This window comes from Atractosteus spatula, chromosome 1 (genome assembly GCF_055471065.1).
Source record: "Atractosteus spatula isolate fAtrSpa1 chromosome 1, fAtrSpa1.hap1, whole genome shotgun sequence".
NCBI classification, from domain to species: Eukaryota; Metazoa; Chordata; class Actinopteri; order Semionotiformes; family Lepisosteidae; genus Atractosteus; species Atractosteus spatula.
Window position 1 is genome coordinate 49,737,727 of NC_142706.1, and position 27,160 is coordinate 49,764,886.

Here is a 27,160-nt window from a genome sequence, read left to right on the forward strand (position 1 = left end):
TTCATTAAGACCGTTTCATAAATGACTTCTACATAACTTCTACATTAGATACTCAAAACAAGTACATAACTCTTAGGAATTAAATTGATATCAACTGGTTGGGATAACAATTGAATTCTCGAGCTGTAATGCAGTGAAGTTGAATACTCATCCAATTTCTGGGGATTCAGATCTCCTGCGGGCACAAAGAAACAGTTGCAGGCTGTTGCTATCCAATCCGCGCTCTCTGGCTCCGTGCCAGGCTGTGCTGTGCGGCTTGCGACGGTGCGCTGCTGATGCTCACTGTCCGGCTAGTTAGTGTTGGCTTTAACTAGCAAAGTTTGTGCACAGGAGAAAAGATGACTGTGGATCCCAGCAAGTCAGGAAGAGGACCGGTTCGTTCCTGATGAAGAGCTAGTTCTGAATAGTGATTCAGCTGTCCACAGTTCTGACCTGTTCACGAGGCCTGCTGCTGGTGCTAACCTTGGGTGGATCCTCTGGTTATTCTCTGGCAACCTCCGCTCTAGACTCTTAGAACAAAGGAAAGTTCTGGCACTCAGACACACTGGCCGTTCCGTGGTTGTCCGGGCTGAGTCTCAGGATGGTCAGGAGGCGCGCTGCGAGAATGTCCTGCCCTTGGGAGCCTTCTGCTCCTGGGCCGTCCTGCCCTGGAATTCTCCTTTGAATTCCCTTTAGAACAGTCCACAGAATCCTCTCCAGAATCTTACTGAATCTCCCGAATCTGAATCTTGTTGAATCTGAATCTTAATCTCTGTGTTGCCTGTTTTTACCTGGAGGAACTTCAGCTTGTTGATTGGCTGAAAGTTCCATGGGCATCAGAGTCTAACGTGGGTTACTCGGCCCTACCAGTCCCTGATTGGTTGATCAAGGTGAGATATGAGTCACTTACTCCTGACACTTAGTAATGCAGTCCAGATGTCCAACTGGCACTCCCTAGACAGATAGGCGCCAATGGATGACCATTGATCATGATAGCCAGACTTAGCTAAGTGCATCCCCCTTTGGGAGCTGTCCTAGGACCTTAAATCACCCCGCACTAATGGTCTCTCTGTGGCTGCACCACAGAGATGAACAGAGAAATGGGGCCTCATTTGGGAAGCTCAGAAACACTTAATTCTGCCTTATTATTAAGCCTCCCCACTACACTGTATATGTTTCTACTGTATGTCTGGAAACTTGTATCTCATACACAGTGACAATATACAGTAGTCACATTTGTAGTAGCTACCATTGAAATGTGGCTCTCCAAAGTAGCTGTATTTTTACCCTCAGAGAAACTGACATACTTTTCACTCAAGTTCGGACCATTTCTGGAACATCTGGTCATTCCTCTGGAAATACATTGAAAGCCTCCCCTCTAAATCTATTTACTTTATCATTTTTTCAGCACTGTACAGTTCTCTCCCTACACTCCATAACATGTCATTATGTATTTTATTCTTTATCTTTTTGCATAGATTGACCATGATGTTTTGTTATTTTGAAAGATAGGAATGCTGTAAGCCTGTTAGTCACTGTTAATGTTGAAAACAAATAAAACCAATAATAAATGTACACTCTTAAACAGGTTTTGACATATGGTAATGTTGTGTATTGGGATTTTCATACAGTAAAAGGCATCTTTTAAAATGCATATAAGCTGCATTACATAACATTAATGACACTGATTAAAATCAAGTGGATAACCTCCACACAGTTTTTTCTTTATTCCAGGCAAACACTGTATTCAAGCTATTAACATATATAATTAACTTTGCTGAGGCAGCTCTGAAGCATATTAATTCTTACATTTTAGATGCTACATTTTTTAATTGCTTGTTTACTAAAGGAGGGAATGACCTGAAAACTATTTGGTATTTAGGATCAATACAAAGTATCTTGTCTTAAGGAATAATGGCTTATCCATTTGTTCTTGATTAATCCCTCACAGTATAAAAAAACAGATGTGTTGGTTGTTCCAAGGCACGTGTTTGAATCAGCTGAAGCCCAGAGACTCAGTATATTATAAATAACTGGGACTGTTCCAGTATAAGTATTATTTTCAGACTGGAGATTTAAAAGCATTAGAAGATCCTGTTCTCTCTGCACCTAAACCTGTTGATAGCCAGCAATGAAATTACCCTCTGTATCCTTCCAAAAGTGTTTTGGAGAAACTACACTTGCTAAAAAACAACTGAATGTTCTGTCTTCACTGTTAGATTAATAGAGGTACGAAATTGAGTTCTATAAGTAGACAAATAAACTTCATGGTGCACATAACATCACACAGTGAATAAATGACACATTTTCTGGTCAAAATAACTTGAATTTAATTAATCACGTACTGTAGTATTTGTTTTATCTCAAGTCATGGCCTAACTTCAATCATCAAATATGCACTACTTAACACATCTTATACTGTACGTTTCAATGTTAAGATGAGAGTTAAGAACCACACTAAGATTAAGAATACATGAATCCAAAGATAATCCTTTGGTTTGATTTTAATTGAATGCAATTTTGTCAGAGGAAGGTATATGATCGGAAAAGAGAGACTGAGTTTTGTTTCAAAACGTGTTTTTAAAGAGATTCAGACAGAAACTTGTTTGGAGGCAATAAGCAGTTTAGCTACCAGGATATTATCAGAGAGGGAGTACTGTTTTGTAGCTCAAACGGGGGTGTTAGGTTTTATTTTTGTGAATTTTGTTTCACATTTTCTACACTATTTTTTACCTTCGGGCTGCATTTGTGTTACCTCAACCCGCTTAAATTAAAGATCCTTTTACAGTACCCAATAACCTGAATAAAATTCAGTTTCAAATCTTTGCATGAAAACCTTTCCTGCAGTCTGACAGACATACTACGCTGCTGTGGCTGTGCTGCATGTTCTGTCGAGCTTCCATCTAGAGTCATCTGGTGTGTGTGTTTTACAGAACTCCTCAGGTCTTGTCAGGAAGTAATAATCCCTGAAAGATAACAGTGGACATCTTTACAATTTACCTAATAATACTAATGTTACTAGTGTACATTTAATACAATATACTTACCTATATTTAACAGTGAGTTAACTACAATATCATAGATCACTAGGGCCATGAGTTTTTCAAGCTGCATTACCATGATGATATTTTTCTTTGACTGACTATTGACTCACTGGCTGAATTTCAGAATATTTCAGCGCTCAGTGAAATATTTTAACATTATAGTTTGTTAAAGAACAGACACATTTGGAGGCTACTGTAGTGTCTGTGGAGATGAGAGCCTTTAAGTTAAAACAGGTTGGCCACTGCTTTCTAGAAATGGACCCTTAACTGGAACAAAGTGTGTCATTTCAAAATTTCAGAACTCATTGGGTAAAAAGTAACAAATAGTTGAAAACGAACAGTACAGCCTGTGTACCCTCACACAGCCTGCAGCAAACATTTTGATTACAACTGTGGTATAAAAAAACATCATACATAACAATTAAAACCATGTACTTACCAGTTAATATTTCCACTGTTTATGTGGTAAAATTAATCAAATCAAATACATATTCATAAATAAATGTTATTGTATTTTTGTGTATATTGGAATTGATTTGGGAACAGGTAGAAAAAATGTCAGACCTTTATCTGACCTCAAGGTGTCTCTTAAAGAAGCAGTAGCTTGATGGCCAGCAGCCTGTTCCTGAAGCTCCTGGCACCACAGTGCCCTCTAGAGCATAGGAGAGGAACTGGTCTCCCCGTCCTTTTCATACTGGTGTGTCAGCCCAACATTCTACTCCTGATTGAGATTTTAGAAAAAAGAAAAATAATTTAAAAGCGTAAATGCGTGTATATATGTGTGAGTGTGTTTTGATAACTATGTTATATATATGGGGATTATTTTGAGTGTTTTGACTGGGCCTTTAAGAATCAATGGTCTAAAAGGAGGAGTGGTTCAGTAATAAAAGACTGCTCCAGGTGGGCAGTTTTGTGGGAGAGCTGTGAGGAGGCAGAAGGAGCCTCAGTTGAAGGCTGCTGGAACAGAGTTTGGGTTTTTGAGTTGTTCTTTGCTGTTGGACTAGGAACTGCAGAAAATCTAGTGTGGCAGAAGAAAGCTCCGTTTTTAAATTGTAGTCTCGGGATTTTTATGTCGGGGTCTTCTGGCTTCTGAACTACATACAAGATGCTTCCTGAGAGACCCCCTGACAGTCAGATTTAGGCCAAGTTTAAATCAAAACCTTCAACCCACTGATCAATCACAGATTACTGTTCCAAAACATTATGGCATTTCTTCTTGCCAGAGGCTTCTTGATTTTTACCCATAAAGGCCCAGCCTCAAGTAGGTACTGTAGGTAGGTCCCTTATTCAGGCCATAAAGGCCCATGGGGAATGGGGGGCAAGGGCCACCATTTTTCTTGACAATCCGACACTGGAAGTGGAGTTGATGTGGTCAGCATTACACTCCCAGCCTCAAGTACTGGGGCTGAATTAGTGATAACCAAGTTACATCAATAACTTTTATTTTAGACACTATTTCAATAACCTTCTGAAAGATTGAATGGAATGAAGAAATCCTAATTTTGTTGTGATCTGACTGTAAATGAATAACTGACTGGAATTCATTCAAAATGCTTTCAAATTAGTTACAAGGAAGGACCATGTAGTGGTTCATTCCACACTGAATAGTAGACAGAAGGAGTAAAGCATAAAATTTGACCGTCCCCAAGTGTGTAGGTAGAAGACTCCGCAGCCAGTGCCTTCCTCTCCTTTCTTCTTTTCAGTGTAACTAACCCTGCACCCACTGACAGACACAGTCCCCCCAATGGAACCTCTTTAATTGAAACAAACTTGCCTTCTGCTCCAGGTCACATCAACCAGGTGCCACCGACTGCCAATTGAAACTGCATTCCAAGCGTGTCTTGATTTGGTCTTTTCTGGGCATGATCCCAAAATGTACTCACACGGGACACCTGCAATTCTAAAACCACCACATCAAAAATCTTAAATCATTCAAGCTTTCTTTTTTGGTCCATTGAGATGCAGCACATTTCATTTTTTGAGATGCTTAAGTGTGTTAATGTGTCCACATGAAAGGGGATTGTATGCTGTTTTTGTTCAAAATAAAAACTACAAAATCAATAAGCTCTGTTTGTAAATGTTTAGGGGTTTAGTATCTGGTGGAGGAGGCTGGAGATCTGGTAACCTGGCTGAATTCCACTCTGGCTTTATAGAAAATGGCCTACTAAGGTTCCACTTTAATTGAATTAGTGAAGTAATTTCTCAGTTCTCCATCGAGTTTGCTCTGTACAGGACTGCTGACACATAATGTTTGCCACATGTAAACCAAGAGAGAGTTGCACTTCAGTGGTGTATGAAGTGTGTCTTCCAATGGTCTCTCAAGACAGGGGTAGTGCCCAGTGACTGAAGAATTGCTAATGTAGTGCCCATCCATAAGAAGAATGACAAATAGAACCAAGGACTTAAAGACCAATATGCCTTGTTTCTGTCACATGTAAGATTACTGAAGCAATAATTAAACCAAACTGATCATGTACAGTATATAGAAACAGGATCTTAATGGATGGTCACCATACCTTAAAGTATTGTGTAAATAATGTGTTAGAGTATTTTGAATAAGCAACAGCAACAATGATCATACTGTACTGCATACACTGTTTTACCTTACACTGAGTTTTTCAGAAGACTTTTGATAAAGTTCTCAAAAAAGAACAATTCTCAAATTACAGGTGTTAGTAATTTGGGCAATGTGTGTTTGGATTGATTAGATAACATAAACCAGATAAAGGCTGAAAGTTCAGATTTGGGTGATTAGTGGATACCACAGTGATCTGTAGTAATAACATAGCACTCCCTAATTATATCAGTGATGTACAGATGCAGCCATTCAAAGTGCGCGGCACAGACACCGCGGTACAGATACCGCAGGTATGATGACACGGGATACCGCGGTGCGTGATTGGTTGACCGACAGGGGCACTCGTGGTCCGTTGGTCTGTTGTAGAAAGACTTACTGTAAACGTCTTTACTGTGCCCGTTGTAGATATTGAATTTTACCACTGAAGGGAAATCTTAGTAGTGAGCATAAAAAGAATAGGAGCATACTGTAACGCGTGTGAAGGCCATAAACGATATTAATTTTGGAACGTAAACATACAGTATATAGCTGGTCTTGGTACTTTAAAGAAAAAAATACACACCGGTATTCCATTTCTCCCTAAACATTGTAAGCTTCGAAGTCTTTAACTAACGTGATACCGGAGTCAGCAAGCATACTTTTAGAATTTGATTAAAAGGGAATATAATATGGAATCGCGTATCTAAAGAATTTAATAACGGTATGATTATATCCGTGTACTGCGGCAGGGCTGTGTAGGGCTGTTTCGCCTGCCTGATCATGCGAGCTCTCTTGTAGCCTACTGGTCTAGGTGCGTGACTACCAACTGGCAGGTTGTGTGTTCGAATCCAGCTGGTGCTGAACTTTTATTTTAACAAACATTTCTTCGAAAAAATAGGTAAGCGATATTACTTCTGACTTCTGACAGCGGTTCCTGCTTCTATTGTGTGTGTGTGTGCAACAGTAAATTTTTATAGAGAAATGGAGGCTGGACAGTATGCGTTACAATATAAACATTTATATTGATTTAAATCGTGTTCTGATTTAAATCGCAAACGCGTGTTTAATTATGTGTTTTTAATCATAATCAGGCTAATGCATTTCTACATTTTCTGTATGAACCAGCTTAGAGGTTCATACAGAAAGACAGCTTGTGTTTAAATTGAGTGTAAGGTAATTTATGCTTCTAAAGTCATGGTCAGTATTATTGTACTGTGCTGTACTGTGTCACATTATTTTATAGCGTTTTTATTGCGTTATTAAATCCGGTGGCGCTGTGTTAGTTTCCTGACTCACATTATTTAAACTACCACATTGATCATTCATCTCTAAATAAACTTTATTTTATATAGCGTTTTAAGCGATTAGGTAATTAGATTGCTCATAAACCTAATCGCTTTTTCTACATAAACACAGCGTGATTGCTCTCTGAAAATGCTTTTCCTTTATTTTTAAAGTAGGCTCAGATTTCAACTATAGATCGTATTATTATAAACTTTCTTGGAAAAATGTATTTTATGTAAACCATGTTTGCTATTAATTCATTTAGGGCTAAAATACGTTCATTGTCTTCCAATCGAGTCGAGTTGACATTGGAAGCCTGCCACACCCGGACTGTTAAACCAACGCATTAGCACGTCAAAGCCCATTGAGCCAGTATTGGCTTTAGTATCCCCCCCTTCTCCCCTCAATTCAATTCAATTCAAGGTGTTTTATTTGCATGACAGATGGGTACAAGCAGTGTTGGGTATGTATATTGTAACGCTTACGGCAGACAGGCACTGTGTAAGAACCGGCGCACCAGAGCAGCGCACCGAGGGAGCGTCTGCATTTCTAACTTAGTTTTTAAAATTAGTCAAGCAATATGAAGCATCTCCTTTTACTTAGTGCCTGAGCATAAAAAGAATAGGAGCATACTGCAACGCGTGTGAAGGCCATAAACGATATTAATTTTGGAACATAAACATACAGTATATGGCTGGTCTTGGTACTTTAAAGAAAAAAATACACACCAGTATTCCATTTCTCCCTAAACATTTTAAGCATCGAAGTCTTTAACTAACACGATACCGGAGTCAACAAGCATACTTTTAGAATTTGATTAAAAGGGAATATAATATGGAATCGCGTATCTCAAGAAATTAATAACGATATAATTATATTCATGTTGCAAAAGAACTGCAACGGACATAAAAACTCCCTTGCTTTTAACAGAGCGTTCCATAATTTCTAACTACGAAAATGCCAGGTGAAAGGATTTGTAAACATATTTTGTTAAAGCAAGTCAGTTTTTTCCACAACACATAAAAGACATTTTTCCAAGAAAGTTTAGCCTTTGTCACTAATGAAACCACTAAATAAAGACATAAATATAGAAATCTTAAGATTTGTTCTATTTAATGTTGGTAGCAGGATGAACTGTCAGAGTGTATATTTTGTCGCAGAGTTGCTGCAAGATGTTAACAGTGAAAAAGGTATTTAGAAATGAGTTATTTCAAGACGAAAATTTTCAGAATAATTGCAAATCTAGCAGGATAGAGAAAGCACAGAAAACTGGCAGTTAGATTGATCAGATTAGTATGAAAAGTCATTTAGCAAAGGGAATTAGAAGAGTGACAAACTAGTATACTTTAGATCTTTTTTTCTGAACCAGGGACAATCTGATCATGTTTCCCTATAACAATAATAAAAAACTTTATTTGATATATCACCATTAAAGGTGGCATCTCAAAGCAATACAGTAGATGTAAAAACAGATAAAAGGACCACAGATTACAAAGTAAATGCATATAAGAAAGACAAGCAGTTAGAGGTGCTACCAAAATTAGAAAATGAAGCAGATACAGACACTAAGTCTTCTGAAAAGAAAGGTTCTGAGGTTAGATTTAAACTGGCCTTGGTGTGTGTGTGTTTGTGTCTGTCTGTCCTGTGATGGACTGGCGCTATGTCCAGGGTGTATTCTGCCTTGTGTCCGTTGCTTACTGGGATAGGCTCCAAATCCTCTGTACTGGATAAAGAGATTAGAAATGGAAGTAAAGGCACTGTGTGGATGGAACTATACACAGTGTTAGAAACCCACTATGAAATGGCAGCATCTCACTGAGAATAAAATATTTTATACTGCTGGCTTAAGGAAACAGCCTTTCCACCTCTCTTGCACATCAGTATCCATACCTAGTTATTTAAACAAATTGCCTCTAATTATAAACATCTTAATATGCTGGCTCTGTGGATCCGCATCAGCTATGTTTGCCCATTCCTTCAATTCATGTGCATCCAACACACAGTTCAACGCTAGCAACTACACAAAATCTAAAATATGAGCTCTACTTGCCACTTACAGTACCAACAGTACCAGCTAACTTTAGTAGTGACATTTTCATGGATCTTTTTAACAATAAAATTTACAACATCAGACTTCAGACACAATTAAACAGGCCTCAAAAAAGTCTGGTACAAACATTTTCAGCATGGAATAAACCGTTACTTTAATGATATAAACCTTAAATGGATTCATATTCTCAATAAGATTTGGTGCTCAGTAACATGACTTAGAAAATGACAGAAGACATACGTATCATGCTTATCCTTCTATTTTTCATAATCGTAAACTCCTTAAGGCAGTTACATTTTCTCTGTTCTGACCTGGAGTTACAGAGAAATTTAAATTCTAATAAGAGATTTGTAATGAGGAAAGTCATACCAATCACTCATACAGTACCAGGATTTGCAATTACAATACAAATACTTTCTTTCTGTATGTGTTTATTTTGCAGTTTGAGTCTATGGCATTCCTTTTGGTCTATACTCCAAGGCATGACTTTTTTATGTATAAACATCAGTATTTACTGCTATTAATTACTGTACGATTTATAGTTGAAATCTGAGCCTAGATATAAAGTTAGATATAAAGTTAAAATCTCGACAAAGCAATGTAGGAAATACAGAGAAAATAAATCCTTTCTGACATCTAAAATCAGTTTCGATCAAGGTCTCTAAAACGAACAAGAAAAAGAAGATTTTCGGAGGGCAATTACGCTGTGTTTATATAGAATAAGTGATTTATGAGCAATCTAATTTCTTGTTCGTTTAAAACAGTGAAATGTCAGCTGTAAAAGATCGCACCAGAAACAGCACTCTCTCTGCCTGTCATAGACGTTCAGGAAAGGCTGAATGAAGTCATGTCAAGTACAATAATTCGGAGATCAATAATAACAGTTGTAGGACAGTATATAAGGAGGATAAGGATTTTGAAGTTGACTCGAAATCTGATAGGTAACCAGTGCAAGGACTTGAAAACAGGTGTAATGCATCCCTGATAGGATTCTTGCTGTCATATTCTGAACATATTGAAGATTGCTCAGTGTGGATTTAATTTCCTCAGTGAACAGGATGTGCATTTATTAATTCTAGAAAAAAAACTAGATTTCTCTAGTTCTTAGTTTCTCTAGTTCCCTTTAAAATAAACTATTATTCCACAATGCAGAGTATTACATGGCCAGTATTTACACATGATATTTGTGATTTAAAGAAATTAACACAAGCAGCTTTTGGAGATTTAAGTGTTGGCTGAGTTATTGCAGGATAAAAGACTAGAGATGTTGGCAAGAAGAAGATAGTTTGGGGAAAGCTGAGGAATACACTTATAACAAGAACACTTCCTAATGGGGTTAGGCATACTTTTGATGAAGATGATGAAGTTAACAGACTATATGTTTACATAGATACTGAAATAAGGATTGTATTTTAGATTATGTGTAGTTGCTGGCATTGAACTGTGTGTTGGATGCACATGAATTGAAGGAATGGGCAAACATAGCTGATGCGGATCCACAGAGCCAGCATATTAAGATGTTTATAATTAGAGGCAAGTTGTTTAAATAACTAGGTATGGATACTGATGTGCAAGAGAGGTGGAAAGGCTGTTTCCTTAAGCCAGCAGTATAAAATATTTTATTCTCAGTGAGATGCTGCCATTTCATAGTGGGTTTCTAACACTGTGTATAGTTCCATCCACACAGTGCCTTTACTTCCATTTCTAATCTCTTTATCCAGTACAGAGGATTTGGAGCCTATCCCAGTAAGCAACGGACACAAGGCAGAATACACCCTGGACATAGCGCCAGTCCATCACAGGACAGACAGACACAAACACACACACACCAGGGCCAGTTTTCCCATAAACCAATTAACTTACCAGTATGTTTTGGAGTGCGAGAGGGAGTCATATCACACATATGGAGAAAAACCATGTAACCCAGAGAGAACATGTAAACCCCACACACACAGGATGGCAGGAATTGAACCTAGGACCCCAGTGCTGCAAGATAGCAATGCTAACCACTTTGCCACCATTATAAATGGATGGATATCTTAGTTATCTTTCTAGTTCACAGGTTTGCATGCATAATTTAATTTTGAAAGCCACTGAGACATCAGGTACTACTGTTGTATTTATGAAAAAGAAACAAAACAAAAAACATACTAACAACTGTGCCATCCTACTCCTTAGCTAATACATTTTATTATTCATAAACAGTTAACATTGTTAGCAAAATATTTTGAATTATATTTAACCCTATTTTTTCTTTAGTTTTGTATTTAACTTATTATATGATAGTCAGACTTAATGTATATTTGAACAATGAAAATATATTTTTACAAGATTTTACATTAAGCACTTAAAATTAATATGGTTAATAATAGTAAACTGTAACATGCTGTAACAAGATCGGTTAAACTGCGAAGAAAATGCTTTCAGAGAAAATGTTTCAGGTGTGAAGAACATAGATCTCCAATGCAATTTCAACCAAACCTGTTCCCACACACCCTGCCCCCACTACCATTAGAATATACACAAAGCACTCAAATCTTTCGAGCTAATGATCAGGTGACCCGAGAGAGAGCGAGAGAAACACCAAGGGGTGCGGAACCAGGGAACTATTTACATGGAAAACGGGCGATCTCCCCAGACTGTCCGCCCGTTTCACTGTTACCTGGATACCTCTTTATTTAGAACTCACAAACACTGATTTTTAGTTTAGAAGGATTCAAGTAGGGTTTTAGATGAAAGGCAGCGACCTTAATCAAGCCCAAATCACAATTGAACCCATTCAGAGCCTACATTACATTTTAGCGTTTCATTCTGAGCAGAAGACCCTCACACCTGAAGAAGGGGGAGGTGTTTTTCGCTGGAAATCTCGCCTGCTTCTACTTTACAACCGGAGTGCTGGCTGTGACGAATTAAACCGGTTTTACAAGTTTCAATCACAGACCATGTGACATGGGAGTCAGGAAACTCCACCGGATTTGATAACGCTATAAAAACGCTATAAAATAATGTGACTTGGCACAGAACAAGTTTACAGCACAGAACAATAATAAATGCTGACCATGACTTTAGAAGCATAAATTGCCTTACACTCAATTTAAACACAAGCTGTCTTTAGCCCTCTAAGCTGGTTCATACAGAAATGTAGAGATCCAGGCTCAGAACACACAGCTTCATTAGCGAATACATATGCAGGACAACTAGAGAAGACGTTTTACAGAGGATGGATTTTTAGAAACATCCCATCAGTGACATCACTGAAGTCAACTCCTAGGTACTGTAACTGTCGTGTGGATAGTTTCACAAGAATCAGACAAAGGTTTAAGCATCGCTTGTTCTAGATAAAACTGCATAAAAAAAACAACAACCCATAATGTACTTCTTTGCGGCTCTGTTTGCCCAAATCATATATTCACAACGTGAAATCTAGAAAATAATATTACGTAACCAAAATCCGCAATATGGAAACAGAACCTGTGTAATTGTTGATAGATGATGTACTCGTAACATTTTTTCAAGACGAACTACAACATTTAAAAAATGACTTGTATGTACTTGATATCTCTAATCAATCCACGGGTCCCAGCACGAAACGAAACTAAAACGCATACCGTTTCGCGCTTCTTATTAGTTGCTCAAAAGTAATTTGACCTTATGAAATGCATAATATAAACCTAGAAACATATACGTGAGCAGTACTTAAGCACTGTAGTATCGGTGTTAAGACATACCTCTCAAATACTGTAAATCAAGTTAAAAATATCTCAAGACAGATTCTGGTCATAATGAAACCATGTTTCGTGTATGTTTTCTTTAAAGTACCGAGACCAGCCATATACTGTATGTTTATGTTCCAAAATTAATATCGTTTATGGCCTTCACACGCGTTGCAGTATGCTCCTATTCTTTTTATGCTCAGCTACTAAGATTTCCCTTCAGTGGTAAAATTAGGTATGAATAGTCAATACTTAAACGGGCACAGTTAAGACATTAAATATACATATACATACTGTATACAGTACAGTTTGCATACGGTAATATGTTTATGTTCCTAAATCAATCTCTTTTATGAGCATGTGAAAGGCATGGTGAATCACTGTACTTTGCATGATTGGAAACAAATGCGTGATTGCGAAATGCTGTGGTGTTACTTTTACAAAGATGGTCAATGAAAAAAAGAATGTTGACCAGGGCAATACTTTGAGTTTACACTTACAGCTTGTCCAAGGTCATTCATTATTAATACTATTAGTAATATCTTCGTTAAAGACTTTGATGGCCACAGCTCAAACATGAGAGGTTGAGCTTTATTAGCTCCACCTTGCGGAAATTCCGGATACTATTATTTTGCTTGTCGTATTATAGGAGAATTTACGGTAACTCGCGGTATTTACCGGTAGCTTGCGGTAGACTGCGTACAGCGTACCGCAAAATAATGCGGTATCGCCCGCGCATTTTGAATGGCTGCATCTGTACAGTATACTCTGATGTAGTTAACAAACTAGTAGAGTTTAACAAACACTGTAGAAGCAACAAAGGAAATTAAAAAAATATATAGACCGAATCTGTAATAGAGTAGGCAAACTCCTGGCAAATGACCCTTAATGTGGACAAGTGCTGAGTACTACATCAGAAATCAAAAACAGAGGTTGGCACATCCTTCATATTTTCATCAGGGAATGGTAAGCATATACAGTATAAAGTCAAAAGTGTCAAACTGAACTGAAATGATGGCATGTTAAAGTTGTATAACATAAATAAGGTTTCCATTAGATAGTGTGTACAATTTTGGTCACCAGATCACAGAAAAGATATTGCAATTCTGGAATCAGTCCAAAGAAGAGCAACCAGATACAGTACATTTTGGGACTTCAACAAATGTCCCACCCTGACAGGCTTAATGTTTTATTATATTATCAATTATGAAGGCATCCTCTCTGAGCTTATGCTCCTTCTTTGGTTACCAGTGGTTTGCATGTAGATTTTAAAGGAGTTGTGGTGATTTAAAAGAGGAGCTTTTCTTGTACCATATGTTTCTAATTATTATCTTAAATCATATGTAGATTAGTGAATTGAGGAATTATTTTCTGTCAACTGGAGCTGGACCTTTTACTTCCCTCATTAGAGTTCTGAAGTTCTAGATTCCATTTCAAGTAACCTGTTTTAATTTTTCACCAGTTAGATAGGCTTTTATGATTCTTTTTTTATGAACGTTTTTAAAAATTTAATTCTAAAAAAGGGTACTGGGATGCCTGGGTTTAAAGGAGGTAATATAAAACGTCTTGCTATAATATTGTAAGTCTGTTAGATCATTTTGGAAACAAAATGTAGTTAGTTTTTAAACAGGACTGAGTGTCAAAAACAGTGAGAGAAAACTTAATCTAAAATGAGTCTTCTCTTGTGTAGCTGTATAACCATGAGCACAGCTGCAATGAAAAGTACTGAATGGAAATATTCCTTTTTTCAGAGAACAGTGAATCAACCTTAGCCTGAATGTTTGGGATACAGTTTCACGTGGTAAGAGCTGATTTCTCCCTCTTCACTTCGTCCTGATCATTTTAATTGACTGCGTCATGAACATCACCAACAGGCCGGTGTTAGATCTCAGGAGTACCTGCAAATTTCCTGAAACAGTTCGGCCTGTCCTGCACAATTAGCTTTCCTTCTCCTGAACACTTCCTGAGGATCCTTTGTGTGGTTTTTATAGTCGTATACTGAGAAGCGACAAAGCAACACACAAGACTGGTTGTTTCAAAATTAGTAAGTAAACAACTTTAATCTATTTGACGAGGAGTTCCTCAAGAGAATTCCCTTCTAGATAGCAGGTATTCCCAAAGCTGTGCATTTGCAAAGTGCTGGGAAAGTAACTGTTTTATTTTAAACAGGATCGACCCAAGAGTTTCTGGTACCCTTAAGAACTCTGCCTCCTCCCCACGTACAGCATTAACACTGAAACCTTTCCTTGTGAGCTACTGTACTCCACATGCAATGACATTGTCATTGTATTGTACATACAATATATCTGGTAAATTCTAAATCATTTTTCTATATAAATGTTCACTTAAAACTATGTAAAATTTTAAGCAATTTGAGTTCTTTTCCAACATTATTATAATTCGAATTGAAATATGCTTCCCACTTTTTGAATAGTTTGGTCCAATTCTAATGGGTTATATACAGATGCAGCCATTCAAAGTGCGCGTTACAGACACGTACCGCAGGTGACGTCGCTCAGTATGACGCAAGATGACGCGGGGCACCGCAGTACGTGATTGGTTGACCGACAGGGGCACTCGTGGTCCGTTGGTCTGTCGTAGAAAGACAGTAAACGTCTTTGCTGTGCCCGTTGTAGGTATTGAATTTTACCACTGAAGGGAAATCTTAGTAGCTGAGCATAAAAAGAATAGGAGCATACTGTAACGCGTGTGAAGGTCATAAACGATATTAATTTTGGAACATAAACATACAGTGTATAGCTGGTCTTGGTACTTTAAAGAAAAAAATACACACCAGTATTCCATTTCTCCCTAAACATTTTAAGCTTCGAAGTCTTTAACTAACGCGATACCGGAGTCAACAAGCATACTTTTAGAATTTGATTAAAAGGGAATATAATATGGAATCGCGTATCTAAAGAATTTAATAATGGTATTCGTGTGCTGCGACAGGGCTGTGTAGGGCTGTTTCGCCTGCCTGTTCATGTGAGCTGTCTTGTAGACGTGACTACCAGCTGACAGGTTGTGTTTTCGAATCCAGCTGGTGCTGGTCTTTTCTTTTAAGAAACATTTCTTCGAAAAAATAGAATAGCGATATTATGGACAATCAATTGACTTTTATATTTCAAAATATCGCAACATGATCGATATTTGCGATATTTTGAACATATCTTCCCTTCTGACAGCGGTGCCTGCTTCTATTGTGTGTGTGTGTGCAACAGAGTAAATTTTTAATAGCGTTTTAAGCTAATAGGTAATTAGATTGCTCGTAAACCTAATCGCTTTTTCTACATAAACACAGCATGATTACTCTCTGAAAATGCTTTTCCTTTATTTTTAAAGTAGGCTCAGATTTCAACTATAGATCGTATTATTATAAACTTTCTTGGAAAAATGTATTTTATGTAAACCATGTTTGCTATTAATTCATTTAGGGCTAAAATACGTTCATTGTCTTCCAATCGAGTCGAGTTGACATTGGAAGCCTGCCACACCCGGACTGTTAAACCAACGCATTAGCACGTCAAAGCCCATTGAGGGTATTGAGCCAGTATTGGCTTTAGTATTCCCCCCCTCTCCCCTCAATTCAATTCAATTCAAGGTGTTTTATTTGCATGACAGATGGGTACAAGCAGTGTTGGGTATGTATATTGTAACGCTTACGGCAGACAGGCACTGTGTAACAGCCGGCGCACCAGAGCAGCGCACCGAGGGAGCGTCTGCATTTATAACTTGGTTTTTAAAATTAGTCAAGCAATATGAAGCATCTTCTTTTACTTTTGAGTCCCTTAAATACATTGAACACAGCTTTCTCACCACTTAAGATTGCTCTTGATACCATCCTTACACAAAGCAGAAGGGAGATTTTAGTGCCTGAGCATAAAAAGAATAGGAGCATACTGCAACGCGTGTGAAGTCCATAAACGATATTAATTTTGGAACTTAAACGTTCAGTATATGGCTGGTCTCGGTACTTTAAAGAAAACATACACACCAGTATTCCATTTCTCCCTAAACATTTTAAGCATCGAAGTCTTTAAGTAACGCGATACCGGAGTCAACAAGCATACTTTTAGAATTTGATTAAAAGGGAATATAATATGGAATCGCGTATCTCAAGAAATTAATATGCAATAACTGAGTCAAGGGACTCAGAGGATCCAAGGCTAGACTGAGTATAATAGGCTTCGGGCTTCTATTGTGACATCTACTGTAAATTACAGAAATGTTAAAAGTAAACAAAATAAAGTAACTAAAATGTGGTCTAAAATCACCCCTTTAGACACCCCTTTTACTTCACTGGTGTCAGATATGAAAGGCAATAGTCTCCCGTTCTGTCTGCTGTGTGTTGCAGCAGAGGGACTCCCTGCCGCTGAAAGGGGCAGAGTAACTTGCATGCCCTCTAGTACAGTTTACACATGCACGACTTTAAAAGCTAGCAAGACAGGTTTCGATTCACATTAGCTGGCGAGCCTTGTTAAAAAAACGAATGATAATGTAACATGCCACTGTTCATGAACAAAGTTATACTGAGATTTCCTAAGATACGCGATTAAAAAATAAATAAATAAAAATTTGAATCTCCCGCGGAACACATTCCATAAGAATCAGTGGTTTTACAGTATATATCGCCTTTAAAGGTGGCTTCTCAAAACGCTTTACGGGATAAAAACAACCAGAACAGCAGCAACAACAATATTGTATTTCGTTGCACTTTGAAAACCAAGTAATAACTTAACTATACAGTACGTGCAAACGTTTCGTATGTTGCTGTCGTGAATGTCTGCGTACCCATAAGTATCTTATTTGCCTTGAGTCTGTCTACAGTATCTCTGTCCCACTACCCCCATCTCTCCCTCAATTCAATTCAAGGTGTTTTATTTGCATGACAGATGGGTACAATTCTTGTTGGGAATGTATACTTTGATATTTACACCCGGCGCGGCACCGAGGGAGCGTCTGCATTTATAACTTGGTTTTTAAAATTAGTCACGCAATATGAAGCATCTTCTTTTACTTCTGAGTCCCTTAAATACATTGAACACAGCTTTCTCACCATCCTTACACAAAGCAGAAACTGTCCGATGACTCACAGTACAAGTGGAAAGATTACAGATTTTAATCGTCTTTAATTTTGTCTTTAATTTTGCCTGTGGAGTGTATCTTATTAAGCTCTAAATTGCATTTTGAGCGCGGTTTTTTACTTTTTTTTAATTGCATTTTGGGCGCGGACAGCACATACAAGGGTTAATGAACTGCGCCAAGAAATTTAAAATAGTATTCTTTAGGTGTGAGGGTAGGAGTGGACCGCAGCAGGCATAATCAGCAAACCAGGAAAACAAAGAACAGGACAGGTGAGATGTGTATCCAGAAAGCGAGTGATCAGAAAAAGGAAATGGAAAACGCAGAAAAAGAAAACGCTTTACAGGATAAAAACAATAACAACAGTAGTGGCTGGGCAAACGATTTTTTTTATCGAAATACAAATTGAGATACTGTACTGTATAATGATGTGCATGAACAAAGGTATACTGCAATTTTCCTTAGATACGCGATTAATGCTTCGTAGGAGGAGGCGGTCTTTTCCTCTTGTCTAACAGTTTGTCCACAAACAAAACATTCCTGTTAGACAAAAGGAATTGAAAAAAACCAATTTTGTCAATGAAAACCGGTGTGTGTGTCTCTCCCTGCTGGATGTTCCTCTCACAAACTGCTGAATGAATAAAATAATTTTATTGAAAATGCGTTTGCGATTGTCTGGTATTTAATCTGGTCCCTTTTAACTGTTTTTCGATCTACTGTATTGCTTTGAGATGCCACTTTTAAAGGCGATATGTAAAATAAAGTTTTTTTTATTATTGTTATAGAGAAACATGATCAGATTTTCCCTGGTTCAGAAAAAAGATCTAAAGTGCTACACATAACTTTCTTAATTCGATGTATTTAAAGCAGTGAACTACTGTAGGCGTCACATAACATTCAGAAATACAATCACGTATTTGACAAATAAAAACGATTATAATCTAATCCTTCCACGTTTGATCCCAAAATCCCAAGAAATATAAATCTTGACGGGTAGAAAGCTATGCTGAAAGTTTATTAAGATGCTTAGAAGACAAAGATACTGTATCAATTTATGTTGCATTAGCCTGATTATGATTAAAAAACACATATAATTAAACACGCGTTTGCGATTTAAATCAGAACACGATTTAAATCAATATCGATTCCATATTATATTAGCAGAAAAGCTTAAAACTACCACTTTTTCACACGCTATTTCACATGCTAGTTAAATACTTCGATGCTTAAAATCGTTAGGGAGAAATGGAATACCGGTGTGTATTTTTCCTTTAAAGTGCCGAATCCTGGAATCTGACTGGCTGACACCCCTCTGAAGTGGTTCCATAAAATCTGGTATACGGAAAAGAAAGCGTTGATAAATACAAGTGTCTTTTAATACACTCTTTGCTGTGCTCTTGAGGCATGACTTTTTGCATGACTCCAAGGCATGACTTTTTTATGTATAAACATCAGTATTTACTGCTATTAATTACTGTACGATTTATAGTTGAAATCTGAGCCTAGATATAAAGTTAGATATAAAGTTAAAATCTTGACAAAGCAATGTAGGAAATACAGAGAAAATAAATTCTTTCTGACATCTAAAATCAGTTTCGATCAAGGTCTCTAAAACGAACAAGAAAAAGAAGATTTTCGGAGGGCAATTACGCTGTGTTTATATAGAATAAGTGATTTATGAGCAATCTAATTTCTTGTTCGTTTAAAACAGTGAAATGTCAGCTGTAAAAGATCGCACCAGAAACAGCACTCACTCTGCCTGTCATAGACGTTCAGGAAAGGCTGAATGAAGTCATGTCAAGTACAATAATTCGGAGAACAATAATACCAGTTGTAGGACAGTATATAAGGAGGATAAGGATTTTGAAGTTGACTCGAAATCTGATAGGTAACCAGTGCAAGGACTTGAAAACAGGTGTAATGCATCCCTGATAGGATTCTTGCTGTCATATTCTGAACATATTGAAGATTGCTCAGTGTGGATTTAATTTCCCCAGTGAACAGGATGTGCATTTATTAATTCTAGAAAAAAAGCCTTTCTTGATTTCTCTAGTTCTTAGTTTCTCTAGTTCCCTTTAAAATAAACTATTATTCCACAATGCAGAGTATTACATGGCCAGTATTTACACATGATATTTGTGATTTAAAGAAATTAACACAAGCAGCTTTTGGAGATTTAAGTGTTGGCTGAGTTATTGCAGGATAAAAGACTAGAGATGTTGGCAAGAAGAAGATAGTTTGGGGAAAGCTGAGGAATACACTTATAACAAGAACACTTCCTAATGGGGTTAGGCATACTTTTGATGAAGATGATGAAGTTAACAGACTATATGTTTACATAGATACTGAAATAAGGATTGTATTTTAGATTATGTGTAGTTGCTGGCATTGAACTGTGTGTTGGATGCACATGAATTGAAGGAATGGGCAAACATAGCTGATGCGGATCCACAGAGCCAGCATATTAAGATGTTTATAATTAGAGGCAATTTGTTTAAATAACTAGGTATGGATACTGATGTGCAAGAGAGGTGGAAAGGCTGTTTCCTTAAGCCAGCAGTAAAAAATATTTTATTCTCAGTGAGATGCTGCCATTTCATAGTGGGTTTCTAACACTGTGTATAGTTCCATCCACACAGTGCCTTTACTTCCATTTCTAATCTCTTTATCCAGTACAGAGGATTTGGAGCCTATCCCAGTAAGCAACGGACACAAGGCAGAATACACCCTGGACATAGCGCCAGTCCATCACAGGACAGACAGACACAAACACACACAGACCAGGGCCAGGTTTCCCATAAACTAATTAACTTACCAGTATGTTTTGGAGTGCGAGAGGGAGTCATATCACACATATGGAGAAAAACCATGTAACCCAGAGAGAACATGTAAACCCCACACACACAGGATGGCAGGAATTGAACCTAGGACCCCAGTGCTGCAAGATAGCAATGCTAACCACTTTGCCACCATTATAAATGGATGGATATCTTAGTTATCTTTCTAGTTCACAGGTTTGCATGCATAATTTAATTTTGAAAGCCACTGAGACATCAGGTACTACTGTTGTATTTATGAAAAAGAAACAAAACAAAAAACATACTAACAACTGTGCCATCCTACGCCTTAGCTAATACATTTTATTATTCATAAACAGTTAACATTGTTAGCAAAATATTTTGAATTATATTTAACCCTATTTTTTCTTTAGTTTTGTATTTAACTTATTATATGATAGTCAGACTTAATGTATATTTGAACAATGAAAATATATTTTTACAAGATTTTACATTAAGCACTTAAAATTAATATGGTTAATAATAGTAAACTGTAACATGCTGTAACAAGATCGGTTAAACAGCGAAGAAAATGCTTTCAGAGAAAATGTTTCAGGTGTGAAGAACATAGATCTCCAATGCAATTTCAACCAAACCTGTTCCCACACACCCCGCCCCCACTACCATTAGAATATACACAAAGCACTCAAATCTTTCGAGCTAATGATCAGGTGACCCGAGAGAGAGCGAGAGAAACACCAAGGGGTATCACCAAGGGTATTAATAATACGATCTATAGTTGAAATCTGAGCCTAAATAAAAAGAAAAAGCAAGTGATTAGGTTTATGAGCAATCTAATTACTTATTCGTTTAAAACGCTATATAAAATAAAGTTTATTATTAATTTGCTGCACAGAGCGGTGAATATTGTTATGCATAAGACAAAGATAACGATCCTGATCAGTTTAGAAATCTGTGTACGCTGTAAGGTTTTTACTTCTTAAACTTTTAAAGTACACGTTTTGAATAGAAAGAAATCCTCTTCCTGTTACAGTATGTATAGCAAACTAGCACGTCTTTTTTCTCCAATCAGAGGGGTGTCAGATGGTGTCAGCCAATCACCATTCTGCGTTGGGTAGCAACGGGTGACTGTTCTCAGGCGGAAGATGTAAACAGCTTAATGTTCGTGTTAAATAATTTTTTAAAATTCAATTAAACGGGCACAATTAAGACATTAAATATACATATACATACTGTATACAGTACAGTTTGCATACGGTAATATGTTACGCGATTAAAAAATAAATAAATAAAACTGGAAGGTTCAGCACCAGCTGGATTCGAGCACACACCCTGCCCGTTGGCAGGCACGCACCTAGACCAGTCGGCTACAGTCAGCTCGCATGAGCAGGCAGGCGAAACAGCCCTACACAGCCCTGCCGCAGTACATGGATATAATCATACCGTTATTAAATTCTTGAGATACGCGATTCCATATTATATTCCCTTTTAATCAAATTCTAAAAGTATGCTTGTTGACTCCGGTATCACGTTAGTTAAAGACTTCGAAGCTTACAATGTTTAGGGAGAAATGGAATACCGGTGTGTATTTTTCCTTGTGATATTTTAAGCTCTAGTTGAATGATAGGTGTCGCATTTTAAATCATTTTCGTAGTTAGAAATTATGAAACGCCCTGTTAAAAGCAAGGAAGTTTTTATGCCCGTTGAAGTAAAACAAAATGCCTGACAAAGTATGGCTTGGACAGATTCCAAGTGCTTGTACAAATGTGCTAAAGAAATTATACTTTGAGTATACAGCTTGTCCAAAGTCATCCATTATTAATACTATTAGTAATATCTCCGGTAAAGGCTTTGATGCATAAATATTTCTGATAAAGGTAGGTTGTGTACTTTTGTCCAACTGAGCAATCTTGCTTTCATAAAATATACCAACATTTTAATGACTGAAGATTAACATGCTGTAATACACTGTTCAAAATTAAAGGCTCAAATGCTGTACATGAGAGGTTAAGCTCCCCCTGGCGGTTTTACAAGGTGACGCCGGATAGTTTCCGGCAGAGCGTCAAATGACGCGCGATTAACACGTCACACTGCGTGACACTGCGAGATGCCGCGCCACGCCCACCGGGGTATGCCGCAAAATAACGCACGCATTTTGAATGGCTGCATCTGTAATGAAACAAGTTGACAAATATTAAAGGATAGTACTTTGGCTTTAACTGGCTTGGCTAAGAAAATTAAAGCTCCTATCAGCACTGTTACATCCACCCAGAAGAATCCCCAAAACTGTGATGCAGATTTAAAACTCACTAAGAGCAAGTTGGTTCTGTTGCAGTCTTGCAGGAACTGAGCAGAACATGCAGGCAGTGTAGAGTGAATGAGAAGTACATATGATGCAGAGCTTGTTGATTGAGTAGATTCAGATATGAAGTGAATGAGATGTGTGTGATACAGGTTTGAGCTTGAGTTTGAACAGTAGAGTCAAATATGCAATTTTTCAGAGAAACACAGATAGGGAAAGGAGTGAATGAAATGCGCGAGTCAGTGAACAGGTAGCAGAACCAGCAGGACCTGCTATCTTCAGATTGGAACTCTGCACTGGGAAGTCGAAGGTGCTGTGGCAATCTGGAAGAGTAGCTTGATGGAAAGTAAGAAGAGAGCTACCACTTGCTGAAGTTTGCTAGCCAGAATGCATGAGAACAAGGGCTAATACTGTACCAATTGGACGTCAACCAAGGGAGCTGGTAAATTTGCATGGGCAGGGAAATTATCGCTGTGAATGAGGAGGCCCATATCTGGTGCAGACTGATGCTGTGCACTCACACCCAGGGGGGAAAGTGGAAGTACATGATCAGGGGCTCCTGTAAACTCTTGGGGACTGCAAAAAGTAGGATTGGGAAAGGGGAAATATACAGGCTGGAGCCATAGATGCAGTGATAGGAAAGGAAAGGGGGACAAAAATGCAGCAGCTCTTCAATGTTTCTGGAAGGCTTAACAACTTCAGGAGCTCTAATAGAAAAATGCCAACCGCATGGCGGTAGCACAGCCACTTGTTTTTGGTGAGAGGTTGAGGCTGAAGAAAGCAACTCATGTCCTGGCTCTTAAGAGATGAGTAAGGTCCCAGCAACATCAAGTGCTAAACACATCTGTTTGCAACAAAACAAAATGTTGAGTGCTAGAAAGGATGCACGCGGAGCCATGTGAGGCCTGGGATCTTAGACGCATAGGGAAGTGGAAGTATGAAATTGTTATATGACCTCCTCCCGAACTTCTGTTTTAAAAAACACCACTTCTTAACATTAGCAATAATTCAGTTACTGTAGGTTGTCAGTTAGTTAGAGCTTCTGTCTAAAAAAATTGTGGTCACTTCTATTTGTTTATTATAACAGCTGCAGAACATAAATACATTTTGATTACGCTGTAACTGCACTAAATCAGCGGTTCCCCAAAATACTTTTGCAGCATGCACCAGGAGTTCTTATATTTCAGTGCCCCCCCATACATACTGTAGGTAGAATCTTACTTTCCATACCTAGGAAAGGAAGTCATAAGTCAGGAATAGTACATTCAGTACAATATGAAAAAAAATGGTGAAAAGTACATCTCCTTACGATTTTATTATCTATCATATTTAGTCACATTTAACCTTCACCTAGTCCTCATAAGTCCTAATAGTAGACCTTAAAGTAGTCCTTTTTGATTAATAACACATACAAGTTATACTTTGTCATTATTTTAAAACATAAATCAGCATTCAATATATTTTTGTGAATTTATTATGGCTATGACTATCAAGAAAACTTTCACAGCAATAGTTTACAATAAATCATTTAATCTCTCAAGCCTTTATAATTAACCATTTACAGTCCTGTTTACCAAGTGTTTCAAGCCTGATACAAAACAGATTCTACAATGGCACAGTATATTTAAGACCACAGCTCATAAGAGCTAATGAAGGACACTAAGATGACAGAGATCAGCCCTCCAGAAGAAGGCTCCACGGCCGAAACGTTGTGTTCTCTTTCTTCTTTTTTTCAGCATGGAATAAACCTATTACTTGTTCCTTTGCAGCCCTCCACTATGTGTCTGGTCAACACTGGGCTAGACTGAACTGTGAAATCCTCAGGCAGAAAACCCCAAACCCAGTGCTCTCTGGAAGCTATGCAGTGACAGCTATATTTGTACACGATTGATCCATTATACAAAATAAAGAACATACAGAAACTTCATGCACTAGAGTAATCGTGCACTTTTTTACAAGTGCAATATTTGATTAATCTGTTAAAAAAATACAACAATTTAGTACTGAATATATTTTAAAAAGATAAACTTTTAACTTCCATCTGATCTGGCATTCCTAAAGCCTACAGTATATGGTAGACCAGTCCTGATTTTGTATTATAATGAACTACTAGTACTACTCAGCCTCATAAATGTGCTATTTCTAAGACATCATTATTTTATTATATGTTTTGCATGTCTTTTACTGTATATCTCTTCTGCAAGGATTAGGAAAGTTAGACTGTCATGACTGCCAGCAGCTCTCTTTGCAATGATGTGGACTCTAAATTCCCAAGCAGGACTGTTGTGCATTTTTCTACTAATGTTGTCTTTCATGAAGTGTAGATTCAACGTAAGCTTCAAATATAAGACCTTTTCTCATTTGTAACCTCTCTCGTATTTGCAAATAAATTCCAAAACAATTTTTTACTCTCAGATTTGAAAAATGTGCTGGTTGTACTGATGATACAGAATATACAGCACATAAGAGAAATGTATTCTCTCTTACCTATGTGAGTAGCCATCCATGTCCATACTGCTCTGACCTTCTGCGAATCTGTCTTCGCAAAACGTAGCAAAAAAGACACCACATCTTCAACAGAAGTCCCCTCAGTCTGTGACGGAAAGAAGAATGTCACTTCTGCAAGTTTGCAGTCACTGCAGAGACCTCACCTAATCAGAGAGCAGCTGCTGTGTGTTTTGGTTGTAAAAAGGTACATGATTAAATGAAAATCATTTACATAGTCATAATAAATGTAATGATAAAAATTAATTAAAAACTAAGACTGTGTTTTAACATTGAAAACTAGACATAAAACATCCCTATTAATATTTCAGTCTGCAGTGTTTTCAATTTTTTTGTTTCCCTTTTTAAATCATGCTACTGAGTGAAAAATGTATTTTTTTCAATTCACAGCTATTTGAATAGATCGATATATTTAATCAATCTTAGACCTATTTTTCCAAAAAGGAATTGGTGCTTAGGAAATGATAATAAACATGATAATAAAATTAAATATAGACATTGGTAGTCAAAACTATGGATTGACCTAAAACATGTCAGTTCTCTTTTACTTTCTTAATAACATAAAAATGATTACAAATGAGAGGAGGCCATACAGCCCATCTAACACTTATCGGTAGCTAGTAGCTAAAGGATCTGAGGATGTCATCCATATACAGTATTTCTTGAAAGAACCAAGGGTTTAAGCTTGAACAACAGAAATAATACTGGTTATGTCTAAACTGGAGTAATGAACAATTTTCAAATGTGGCTTGTGTTAGTTACCTTTGGACAGGATTCAAAGATGGGATTTTTATGATGTGTAGTGGAGTAGATTATTCACAACTCCCACAAACCTTCAGTGAAGTACTGCTAGCTCAGTTTAAAAACAGTTTTTGCACATGGTTTCCATCTGTGTCCTGTGGTTCATGTTTCAAAGTTGATCCTGAAGAGGTCCATTTGGTTGACTTTTATCAGTGCATTGGAGGATTTTGAATGCTTGTATCAGATCTCCTTGTAAATTTCTCAATTTAAAAGGAGTCATTTTCTTAAGCCAGTCAGTGTAGAATATTTCCTTTAGCCAAGGAATGTATCCGATTTCTTTTCTCTGGAATTTTTCAGAATGTTCTTTAAAAGAATGAGACTTAAGGTTGTTTCAAAGTAGGAGCAATAGTAAAAGCAAGAGGTAAGGTATATGTTGTTGACATTGCATGACAGAATTGCTAGGGTATTCAAACATGTCTGCCAACAAAGGGGAATATTTTGGTAAGAAACGTTGCAGCAAATCAACATAACACGCAGATGTCCTCTGTGGATGTTTGTTTTGAGAAGATTAATACAGTTTAGAAAAATGTATGCTTTATAATGAATATTCCTGTCTTAGTTGAATTTCACATTTTTGAATACCTGAACCCAATTACAGGTGCTGGTTTGTATCACTTAACATTTGTGCTGGAATTGTACTGTATAAGTCTAAGTAATGTCTCTAAAAGCACATGGATTATATACTGTAGATAAAATGTCACCCAGCATTTGAGCAGAAATGAGAAAACTGTGTTAAGAGAAGAGCCCCTCTTTTCTTTGAGACAGCCAGCAGCTGCGAAGGTGACAGAGTAAGGAGGGGTTTGTAGCCCTGGCAGGGTTCCCTGATGGCCAACACAAGGAGGAGAGAACTCTGGACTTTGCGGAGGAGGCCAGGGGATCCTGCAATTCAAAGTCCTGAGGTTTATAAGGTATGGATTTATCAATCAGCAACATGATATCTAAAAAAAAAGGATCTTTTTAAAAAAAGAAATCTTTCAGATTTCCTTGATATGCTTTTTGGTTTTCAATAGAGAAAAACAGATTCATCCATTTAAAATAGTTACCT

General features: G+C 37.4%; 1 protein-coding gene across 1 annotated transcript; it reads right to left on the reverse strand.

The window, feature by feature from the left end:
* Positions 1-2,839: 2,839 nt before the first annotated feature.
* On the reverse strand, positions 2,840-27,048 carry LOC148841202 (kyphoscoliosis peptidase-like). Its single transcript, XM_088920802.1, has 5 exons — positions 26,977-27,048; positions 25,297-25,402; positions 14,526-14,625; positions 4,798-4,923; positions 2,840-2,945 (listed from the first exon to the last, which is right to left on the reverse strand). Exons 1-5 carry the CDS (start codon positions 27,046-27,048, stop codon positions 2,840-2,842), a joined length of 510 nt encoding a protein of 169 aa, XP_088776928.1.
* Positions 27,049-27,160: the final 112 nt, after the last annotated feature.